The following is a 12333-nucleotide window of genomic DNA, read 5'->3' on the forward strand; positions in this document are numbered from 1 at the left end:
AGTCAAATTTCAAGTTTCACTTTTTTTCTGACCTGTGATCAAAATTAAAATAACATTGTTTTTTCCGACTTTAGTTGTCTAGAACTTGATGAAAGTTACATTGATAATTGGAAAAAAGCTACTTAACATTTATAAATGGTCGAATTTATAAGAAGCAGTATCAAAAATTAACTTCGTACGTATTTTCTCGATTAAACGCCCCCGGCGTTTATTTAAAAGTCGGCAGTTTTGACCCGGCGTTTTTTCGAGGCCGGCGTTTAATCGGGGTCCGGCGTTTATTAATGAACTGCGATTTTCAGCCATTTTTCCGCCTTGATTTATTATTACCGATCCTTGGAAACCTAGGGGCAGTTTGTCAGTGCTGGACAATTTTCCCCTGGATTACCCGAAGTTACAGTATTATGGTACCGTACGTACCGCACGTGCACCATGTGGCAATCAAGATTTGTATCACTAACAAAGAGCACATTAACAATACATGAATGATGTAGGAGCAAGTAAATGATATGAGTACAAAGTTTTAAGTTTATAAACGGTAATCTCGCCAACGTCCTCCTCGTTTGTGTCGGCCAATGTGTGCAAACTGATTATTTAAGTTTTAATTACATCCCAATACACACCGGGACCCCGAACAAACGCCGAGGGCCCGATTAAACGCACCCGGCGTTTATTTAAAAATCGGCAGTTTTGACCCGGCGTTTATACGAAGCCGGCGTTTAATCGAGAAAATACGGTATTTTTATTGTTGTATTTATGGAAATAATAAAAGTTGAAAAGGCACAGGACAAAAATATAAGTATGGGGAGGGAGGGTAAAATGTTGACATGGCGGCCTGGGAGTGTCTGATTCTTTTCTTGTTATTGTTTATTTTTCTTTTCTTTTCTTTTTTTTTTTTAGCCTGAAACAGAAAAGCAGGGAAGCTCGTGGAACCCACTGATGCTAATTGAGCGCATTTTGTCACATTTACTTGTACACAAGAAACGTAAATGTGTATGAATAAACTGTACGCGGAGATCTTTGTCCAGATAATCCTTAGCAGTTTCGTTATGGTGGACTTCAAGGACAGAAATATGCCCAATCTCCCAAACCTTGAGCGGTTCGACTTTGTTAAGAGCAAACTTATTCTGCACGAAGTCAAGCTACGCTATTTGATCTCATGCATTTGTAATATCCGCCGACCTACGTTTCATTTAAGAGATCAAGAAAAAATATTAAATGCAAAGCTTCGGTGAGGATAACACAACTTTCGGTTTTCGTCTGCTTGCCTTTGATTATATTACCTCATTTGAAAGGCTACTTACATAGCATTAGTTTTATAAAGAGGTAATGATAACGTGTACCATGGGGAATGAAGAATTGAGTGATATTTGAGTGAAAACGGAGAAAACTGAAAGGTCTGAGTAACAACGGAGGGACCTGAGGAGGTGTTTCCTTCTGCGTTTCTCGCAGCGTCGTCAATCGCTTCTTAAAGAGTGCGCCTTTTGTATCCTGGCATTATATACTCAATTATTTTCTAAGAAAAATACAACTGCTTATAGTGTGGCTTTTTTGTGGTTTGTGGGTTTCACTTACTGCAATTTTGCAACACAATTATTCTTTGTGGAATCCCAATAAAATGTGAACAGTTTCCCATTTGGAAAGCAAAAATCAAGCAGTTCTACGTGAGGCTCAAAGGGAGCTCTTACCGAGAACAACACTTTTAAAAATGTTTTCTCTCGTGCTCGTAGATAGTTGTGTGGCCTGTTAAGGACATTTTTGTATAAGCTAATACATTTTCGTCTGTTCCGATGCTTTACTGAAAACTTCATGTAAAGAAAGTTTCAGAAAGATTCTTATTCCCTGAATTTACTAGCTGTTGCTGGCTTTACGAAAATTCTAGCTGTCTTTTTTCCCATTCCTAACAACCTATTTGCACCGACTCTTCCCTTCCTCCCCCGATAACAAAACTAATTAGTTTTCCAGTGTTACAAAATGTTGAGGTGACTTTTTGCCGAAGAAAACTTTGAGTGCCTCTGTTTCATGCTGTTTACTGTTATTTGGTATTTTTGATAAGTTGTACTATTGATTGTGAGAAGTTATTTTAATATCTTCCTTGCAGAACATTTAAAATTGGTTCCAATTGATTGAGAAGGAACGAAATTAATGAAATTTGTTAAATTTGGCTGTTTCCAGTTGAGGCAGAATCTTACCCCATAAATTGCGCATTATTTCATGCATCCAAGCAAATGATTTAAACGCCATACATATTAAGTGATATGGAGGCCATGGTAGTTGTTACATCGCATTTAATAGGGATCGTTTCCTGGCTCTCGTAATACACCTTACCAACAGCTTTAGAAGCGGCGGCAATTAGTCAGGGCCCACGCAGGGGGAGGGGTCGGGGAGGCCAGGGCCCCCCACTTTCTGTAAAATAATAATAATAATAATAATAATAATAATAATAATAATAATAATAGTAGTAGTAGTAATAGACATCAGGACTGGAACAACATAATATCCTACAACATGCCTGGATCGTGCTGTTACAGGTGGATATACTGATTTGATAGTGAATGCCATTGACCTGCGTTTTAACCAGCCAGGCTATGTCATGTATGTAACATATGCAACAATGCAGTCTTTTTTTTTTTGTCAAAGTTCTTAAATCTGAAGACTACTCCACGCAGCTACAATTCTTGAAACGAATTATGCTGATGATGTAGTCTCTGACCCGTTGAAAGCCCATGGCTGGAAATTTTTAATGTTTCGATGACATTCTAGACAAAATGAAGGAGTTGCAGAAACCTCAGAAAAGCATGAAAACTGAAGTTGTCACAATCTTCAAGCTTCTGCTGGGATTCCTGCAACCACATCCTGTGAACGCAGCCGTATTTTTGGCTGTCGTTTGCCGGAAATACGGCTGCGTTCGCAGGCTACTTCAACCAGTGCAGCAGGGGAAAGATCTTTTTCAGCGGCTCGAAGGTTAAAACATGGCTCCGCTAAACAATGTCTCAAGAAAGGTTTAGTAATCTGACATTACTAAACACCCACAAAGACAGAACAGACAAACTTTTCCTTGACAACGTGGAAAATAAATTTGCTGATCGCAACGATAATCGGAAAAGAAATTTCGGCGCATTAAAAAAAACAACCCGATTTCATGACAATAAGCAACTAAATCGCGCCAAGGTTATAATGCTGCCTTTTATCACAGAGTCTGTTAAGTGTGCATGGTTGCACAGTTTCTCTTGTCACCATCTCGTTTGTTAAACTAAATGCTTGAATGATGAGTTGTAACTGTATTAAATAATATCCAGTCGGCACCAGGTTAATTGCATTTTACGGCTAAAATATATCTTATTAACCTCTGGATTAATACAATATGTTAAGATTTTGAAGTAAAGTTGGATGCATTTAGCCATTTAGCCACTTAACTATTTTTAGAGTCCACCCCCCCCCCCCCCCTCTCCCTCCGCTTCAATTGAAGAGGTGGAGCGGTCCCCCACTTAAAAAAAACTGCCCCGCGGGCCCTGCAGTGTTGCTACTCTATCGTTCTAAACATCATAGCATAACATGATAAGGATAGGCAATAGTTAAATTGTGCCAGGACACTGGTTGATTCAAATAAAGAAACATTTTTTCACGGATAAGTACCCGTATATATTGAACGCTTGATAACACCTATTGACTGTATATGTTTTTTGTCATCATATACTTGATGTACATGTCGTACTGACAGGAAGCACACAAGGTAGCCAATGGGATAGCGTCCAATGTTTTCTTTAAACTCGCTTACTTTTCCACTTTTTTTTGTTTGGAGCATCAGCGGCACCGACTCCAAACGTTAAATACTATCGAATGAAACACCACACAATGTAATTGAAGTTTATTTGTGTAGCTCAGTTTAGCAACAAGTTTGGATCGAAAGGTGCAAAATTTTGAATTGTATGGAGTATTATGCACGATTGCATAAATCAAACGGAAATAGGCGGTCGTTGCAAATTGATGAGATCAAAAGCGTAGCGTGACATCGTGCAATCTCAAACAGATCAGATTGACCGGGTGTGGTTACAACAACGAAGGCCGAAATGGTCAATGCAAACCTTAGCAGATTCAGCAAATTTCCTTAAAGTCCTTTCTTAAAGGCTTTTTTGCAGGCATCACTGCCTTCCAAAACGTTTGCACGCTTTCATTTCCAGGTTGAATGAAGGTTAAAAGCAATCTTAGTTCTTGCCAAGCAACGTCCTACCACTTCCAGTTTTATACTCCCTTTAATTTTTAATTCCAACACTGATGTTATTCTTCCTTTTGATAAATATGAAAATCAAAATCACTTTTTGATTTTTGAATGTAAGGCTTTAATACTACTATTTCTAGGTTCGATCCTTTATGAGTGTTTAATTTGTAAAATGATGCTTGTACTTTTCCGCCAATCAACTTTTCAATGGTGTTGACTGATTGCGTAACAGTATACCAAACCAATGTGCTATACTTACACTGTTACGCAATCAGTCAACACCATCGCCTGATGAAGACCAGCAGTATAGCGGTCTAAACGTCGCAATCGACATGTATGTGACTCAATCGTGAAACAAACGACAAACTCAGCTGCAATATATTTCACGAGAGTGATGTATTATTTTAGAGTGTTCCTATAAGACGTCGAACCGAAGACCTTCCGATTACTAGTTTGGATGCTCTACCACTGAGCTAAGGCCATTAAACTAGGTTCATGGGACAGAGGGTTTAACTCCTAATAGTATGCGAGTATGCCTGTGTCACTTTCAAGAATAATGCATCATTCTCATTCATTCACCAGGCTGGAAATCCCAGGCCCGGGCTAGAAATATACTTTCTCAAACTCATTAATGATTCATCAAACAAAAACAAAGAAAATCACTACTGTGACCGTGGTTTGGATATGTGATCCTAATTACCATAAAATTTTGCCAGCTTTAGCCTTGAATTTCTCCAAGAATTATTGATCATTTGAGAAGCCATATCAAGCACTCAAAATTGTGTTTCACCAGATATCCAAACACCTCGAAGTCGTTTAAAAAAAACTCGGCTGCGCCTTGTTTTTTCAACCTACTTCTCAGTGTTTTGATATCTGATGAAACACGCTTTCCCGTATTTGATATATTACATCACATTTATTACATATACCACATGTTTGACATTCAAATCCTAGCAGTATGCAGGATATTTGTCCCATGAACCTAGTTTAATAACCCTAGCTCCCACGAGTCTCCTGTAGCTCAGTGGTAGAGCATCCGAACTAGTAATCGGAAGGTTTTAGGTTCGACTCCTGATACGAGCACTCGGATTCCTTTTTTCCGAGTATGCCTGTGTCACTTTCTAGAATAATTCATCATTCTCATTCATTCACCAGGCTGGAAATATACTATCTCATTTATTTTAATATAATTTATGTGATCCCATTTTTCCACCTACTTACAGATAATTAAGGGCTGTCATGTGACGGAATGTTCCCATGGGTAAATCTTTGATCCCAGTCTCGCGTAAAATTCTGTTAAAAATTAAGCCAAAATTGTACATATAAAACGGTGTTCCCAAAATAACGAGAAGTCATTTTATGTCAGTGGAGCCGTCTCCATGGAACATCAAAGTTAGATATTTTTTTAAAAAAGGATATTTGGAAATCAAGGCTAGAATAAAAAATACTTTCCGCCCAAAAATTTATTGATGGACTGATAAAATTCTATCAGGGAATTGAAGATAGATTCATTTTAAGGACGGTGACTACTAATAATAAGGAAGTATTTTTACGCGGTTTATGACTATGCGGGGAAATTTAAGAAGATCTTAGCAAGGGCTGTTGAAATCCAAATTTAAATTTGGGGTAACCACACAATTTTTTTTGAGAGATAATTAAGCAACAATTATTTTATAAAAACAGTAAATACAAAGCAATGTATGACGTTTTGTTCAAAATTGGAACTTTTTTTAACTTTAAAAAAGCATGATTATCCCCCATTTTTTTTGTATGCATGGTTTTAACCTCACAAAAAATATCCCTGTATTAGTAGGCACCACCCATAGGAAACTCGAGTATCTCCAGATGTGCAAAACGTATGCGCAGTAACAAAAGTAGGCACCGTCCTTAAATAGAATTTAACTGTTAAATCCTGTAAGGAGATAGTAATTAGACAAGAAAAGGAAAATCGTACAGCTTTGTGGTAGTTGTTGGAAGGCATTGCAGGAAGTCAGCCGTCAATGGTGTATTTATGCATGTATAGTCATTCTCAACTTGGTTGTTTGTGATCTTTCCACCGGCAGAGCACTGATTTCCGCAATCTGAAAGATTAAAAGTAAACTTTACGTTAGCGTCTGTATTGGGATCGACCCATGAAGAATTGGATCAGATGCTCTTATCCAGGATTGCCGATAACAAGTTTCTTCTATTTCTTCGGGTAGGGAGGACGTCCACTGGTTTCAAACTTTCTAATATCGAAAGGAAACCGCCAACTTTAATCATATCTTCTTCTAAAACGTCATGTGGCAGCAATTTGGTTTGACTTACTGTACACTGATGTAGCTCACTGAAGTTAAATTAGTTTCATTTAATAAGTTCAAATCACTGTACGCGCTCATGTAAGGTCTTCTAAGGTGGACAAATGAGAGCTGTCTTATTCAAGTCGGTTGCCGTTTGGAAAACATGACGTTATTCCAGATTTCAAGTGACATTATTATTTCACTTTGCAGAGCTAATGACGGTTTTGCATTTGTATAAATAGTATTAAAGTTTCCTCCGCGATTAACAGCGTATCTCTTTCAATCCCTTTCATCAGAGAAGGACACCGATGCTCTCAAGGTAGACACACGGGCACCCTACCTTGAACGCTTAGTGGCCAATTAAACTGATCACTGCTAAGGTGTCTTTAGGAAAATACGTAACTGTTGCAGTGCAATTTAACGATTATTATTATTATTATTATTATTATTATTATTATTATTATTATTATTATTGTTATTATTATTATTATAATTATTATTATTGTTATTGTTATCATTATTATTATTATTATTTTTGTTATTATTATTATTATTATTATTATTATTATTATTATAACTATTATTATTATTATTATTATTATAACTATTATTATTATTATTATTATTATTATTATAATTATTATTATTATTATTATATTTTATTAGAAAACCACTCTTAGTGGAGCGCTTTCTCGCGAGTAAGCAACCAACCCACCCCCTTTATGTCACGAAAGTGAAAAAAATCTTTCTCCATTTAAAAAAAGTTAGCATCGGTGGGTGAGGTACGCGAATGTCCACTTGACTCAATGTTTGTTCCGAGGGAGATTCAATTGTTCTAAGCCCAAGCTATTTTACTTAAATGGTCAGGAAACAAAAGTTGAAATGAGATTCAAGAGTGTTCTAGTTAAAGAAACTAGGAATCTTCATATGGATATTATTGTTTATAAAATGAAGGTGAAAATGTAATGTCAATTAAATATGTATTAGTCATGAGTAAATCTAAACGTTAGTTACCAAAGGAAACAAAAAACAAAGAGAAGGCAACACAAAAGAAAAGGCAGACCTGTTACAGTAACAGGAAACGTTATTGATACTGATGCAGCTTTGTTGATCGCCATACAAGTGACGTTCCCTTCCTTTCCGACTTTGGCGGCGGCAAACTCTGTTCCTTGTGCCAAAATTGTAGAATTCTGAAGTAGCGACATTTTTATGGGAACAGTCCCTTTAGCTGAACACCATAACAGATGACCTTGAACTGTTCTCACCACTTTAATAGGAATTGTTATTTCCGGTTTACCTGAAATAGTTGAAGGCGAAGATAAAAGAATATGACGTTTCGACGACTCCCGTGTCGTCATTATCACATACAAATTTACAGGGTAAACGGGATATTGGCTCTATACCATGGCCGCTATATCTGTCTGGATATGCAAAAAACATATCCCCAGAAACCTTGTCTTATGTTAACTTGTCTCAACTCCTCCCTTCAAAAAGGGAGGGGGTTCACGGTTCTGCGCATGTCCAGGAATCAAAATACATTTTTGCCTTTACTCGCTACAACCAAGCCTGTTTAAATTTAATTCGTTGTTTATGAACAATTCGGAATGGCATAGATAACCCTGGTGGTAATTTTTTTTCATATGATTACGTTATTTCGCATGCAAATAACTTTAAACACATCAACCGTGGAACAAACCCTACGGGTCAACACTAAATTCTATCGACAATATAAGTACAATCCACTAACATTTTCTCTGAATTTTGGTCATCAGTCATTTTGCTTGCACTAATTATATGGAATGTGATTAACGAAGTACATGTGAGTGGGATTTTTAAGGCAATAAAATTGATAAGAAAGAGAAAAAAGCATATTTTGATTCATGCACATGCGCTAAAATGTGACTCCTGCCCCCCCCCCCCCCCCCCTCAATTATCTTGAGTAAAAAAACAGGATAGCTGGTAAATTAATTCCACAGCTGACTGGCATAATTTGATCCAATGCCAAAGGCAACCTTAAAGCCAACAACAAAGACCCCTCTCCGGTTAACTATAGGTCGACTTTCTTGAAATAATTAATTTGGCTTAACGGCCCAAAAAGGGGCAAGAAGCCCATTTCCAGAATGAGTCATTTTACAGCACTTAGCACCATTCCGGTCCAGATAAGATATATATAAAATTGTGAATGTCTTCAAATAACTGCTAAAGTGCATGAGAGCACTAAAATATCTACATACAAACGATAAGAAATAGGGGAATAAAAAGCTAGTAGAATAAATGAGTCCAATCATGCGCTGTGATTGGCTACCCGAGCGGGCAGCTTTCCTGAACGCTCGGGATTACCCGTTGCCCGTTGGCTGGGCATCTTAAGTTTAATTCACAAATAATGCAATCTTTAATTTGATTTTTTTGTTGTCGTGGACGGGGGAGAGGGGGAGGGCGGTGTGGGTTGGGGGAACGCCCACTAAAATGTTCGGAAACTGCTCTCAACATTTGCCTAAGGAAAAGGAAAGGGACATGAAATCTTCTTGGGGTAGGGTAAATTTTGTTTTAGCTTTAATGACTGTGACGTTAAACTTATGGGTTTCCCTGCAGTGTTAGAGGTAAATTTGGTAAAACGTTTTGTTTATCATTGTCTCAAGTCGAGTACTAAATTGATTAGTTCTCCCACTTTGCAAGGAATGTTTTTAAATTCTAGCGTAGTGATAGTCGCGTTCAGTGTTAAGTGCAATTTAGAAAAGTTGTGTTTCCCAGGTTCGCCGAAGCTCACGTTTTCATTTTACCTGCGTCTTGCTTGTTGTAAACAACAAAATCTTCTCAAAGTGGCTTCGAAATATACCGTGCGTTTTTTTTCGCTTTCTTTGTTTTATTACCACGTGCCTGCACGATCCTCCGATTTCAACGATTTTTTTGGGTCCACTATTCAGCTCTAACTTCACATTAGAACATGTTAACATCCACTCAGCCAATCAGTGCCCAGTATTTGTGTGCTCTATATCCCACAAACTGTCTTAAATAATGTAAAGAGGCGAGCGCTTTGAAGCACAGGGAAACTGTGGGGTAAAATGACTACTCATTAGTATGCTCTATATAGAGCATACTAATAAGAAAATAGAGCATACTAATGAGTATATAGAGCACGGGTACGGGTACGGCTTGCCATCACCTCTTAGAACTTCCAATATGAATCTTGTAAGCCAGTAATTCATCTTCCACGGGGGTAGTTCCCAAATCAACTGGAACGGACCTATACTTATCTCCAAGGGTTTCAATTTGGGTGCTTCGGTATTCATCTCAGACTCGATAGACGTTTACCGACCACGCGGTACTTTGTCGAGTTTGAATTCTGTCTCTTTCTCTTTGCTCAATTTCGTTCACTGTTGTAGGCTTTTGCAAACATGCACTCTTATCGAATTTACCCCCCAAGCAATCGGATATGTCTACGCTCTCATAAACAAGTAACTCTTGAGTGGCAAGGACGGCCTCAGGTTCTTCGAGATCTTTACACCGGCTCATAGCCGGAGCAAATGAGCCATCAAAACAACAAAGAATAAACAAAGCTCCAAAGAAAGAAACATTACGGCGACATCCAAAACAAACTAACAACGTGATTCTTACGTGTGAATGACAAAATTAAAATACGATCACAAAATTAAAAGAATCTTCATAAATTGCGGTTTCTTCGCGGATGTGACCATGTTCTAAGACGATTAGACAATGAACGCTAGTGTCCTGGGATATAGGACATAGCACCTCTCGCATTAGATAGAAGTGTCATTCGGGCTACGCCCTCGTGGCCTTCTATCTATGCTCGAGGTACTATATCCCATAGACCCCTCGCGTTCATAGTCTAACCCTTACTTATACTTAAACGGCGACAATAGGGCAGCGAGCAATATAACGACTAAACTGTTTGGTTTTCTGTTCTTATAGTGTTCCTCATAGCTAATTTGAGAAATTACATTACGTAATTCTAGAACGTTCCGAGCTTTTGTTATAAGACTTTGCCTTGTCGGTCACCTCAATATATCAGTAATTTAATATCAATAATTAAACAATCTGCCTACCACTCACGCTTAAATGATGTAATTTTACGAGAATTCCCTCTTGCAGGCCAAAAAAGGCACTTCGAGGGCGTGAAAAGGAAGGATTAAGGTTAGACTTCATCTATAGTTTTGTTCCAGAAAACATATGCCGGGACAGATGTAGGCCTCTGAAATCGGCCCTAATTTCAATTCGAAATCTAACCCGTGAAGGTCGCTGTCTTCAACAAGTGAGTTAGCACATTAAAAATATGACTTGCGACTTAATTCTTACACTGAACTAGAGATAATAGAAAGATTTACTTGCAGCTGAGACAGGAAAACGGGAGTAGCTATCGTTGCTGTGTGTGAGGCTTCTAAAGATGCACGATTTTCCAGTTTTTCCAGGGGGGCCGAATCAGGCGTGTAGCCGTAAATTCAACTTTTCTAATTTTAAGAAGAACGAGAGAGCGGTGGAACTTTTAATTGTGATTTTTGAAAATAGTTCACCAAAGGGAAAATTTAGGTGAAATAAAATGAAATCTGAAATTTCCTCTCTGTCGTGGGATTTTTGATCTTTACAGTCAGTAGCTCTTAACTATTGCGATAAATGCGCAGTCACTCTGTAGACGCCCCCTCCCCCCCCCCCCCCCCCCGGGTTTGGGGATGGAAATCGCTTGTGTCCGAGCAAGTGAAATAGTTGAGCAGGAAAGCGACAAGTTTAAGCGATGGATTAAGGAAAGCATATGTATTACATCGAACACTCCTACTATGAACAGGGACGAGGGAGCTTATCTGCTTTCTCCCATATGGACACAAGTGATTTCCATCCCCAAACCAGGAGGGGGGGGGGGGGAGTGGACGTCTACAGAGTGTGTTTGGGCATTTATCGCCATAATTAACACCTTCAGAAGCCTATTTAAGGCTTCTGACACTTTTCATGTTTTTCAAGTTTTGATAAAGATGGCTGACAGTCATCGAAACTGTCAGCATTAATAAGACGTTAATATAAGACTGGCTATGATGTAAGAACATTCAAATCGACTGTTTATCTTCTTCAAGCCTGATGAATTTCTTCAAGAAGGACTGAGAATCAGGTTTTTACTAAGATCATTCCAAAAAATATATATGAAATTCAGCTGTGAAACCACCTCGAGCCGGGAGGTTTGCCATTTTTAAACTCGTTCAGAGCTAACAAGCATTCATTCGGTGATAACGCCTTCACAACCACTAGACATTTGCTACGGCAAAGTAGTCAAGTAGCTGGTAATTTATGCAGTTAAACCACACAATGACAGTTCTGGGTAACAGTGCCTTGAGTCAGTGCTACAAAACCGAAAGCGTTATTTTCAGATTTTGCAGCTTATTATCTTTACAGTAATATAAAGTTAACGTTCTTAGGGTTTCTGATAAGGTAGCTGCCTGAGGGGTGTATTTGCTAAATAACCGCGCTTAATTTAATACTGCTTGACTATTTATTTTCTTTTTCAATAGTAACGCGTACATTGTAATCGGTGAATTATAATTTACCATGACAAACAATGCTGGAATAAATTGAATTTTACTTTGGAGAGTATTTCGATAAAATTTCGTCCGACTCTTTGTACTTACCGGGAGAAAGAAAGGAGAAATCTAATATGTATCTGTTGTATCCATATGCATATCCGTCTGAGTGAAAGGTTAGCACAGCATAGCGTCCAGTGAAAGTAATATTCAATCCAGACTGCCACCCACAGTATGTACCTACAATATAGTTGTTATCATTGGAAATCCTCAAGTAGTCATACCTGCAAACAAGAAAGACGTAGTTGTTTTGTTG

At 38.1% G+C, this 12333-nt stretch overlaps 1 protein-coding gene across 1 annotated transcript in view; it reads right to left on the reverse strand.

Annotated features, from left to right (window-relative positions):
- Window positions 1-5437: 5437 nt before the first annotated feature.
- The window catches only part of LOC146485628 (uncharacterized), a gene marked incomplete at its 3' end in the record, with an annotated part of 42084 nt that continues 35188 nt past the window's right edge, over window positions 5438-12333 (reverse strand). The window contains exons 9-12 of the mRNA XM_085102926.1: window positions 12126-12301; window positions 7559-7792; window positions 6171-6297; window positions 5438-5509 (exon numbers count right to left, since the gene is read on the reverse strand). Of these exons, the coding sequence (XP_084959052.1) occupies window positions 5438-5509; window positions 6171-6297; window positions 7559-7792; window positions 12126-12301 (609 nt within the window). The remainder of the gene's footprint in view (window positions 5510-6170; window positions 6298-7558; window positions 7793-12125; window positions 12302-12333) is intronic.

This window comes from Pavona decussata, unplaced genomic scaffold (assembly GCF_977016875.1).
Source record: "Pavona decussata unplaced genomic scaffold, jaPavDecu1.1 SCAFFOLD_25, whole genome shotgun sequence".
NCBI lineage: Eukaryota > Metazoa > Cnidaria > Anthozoa > Scleractinia > Agariciidae > Pavona > Pavona decussata.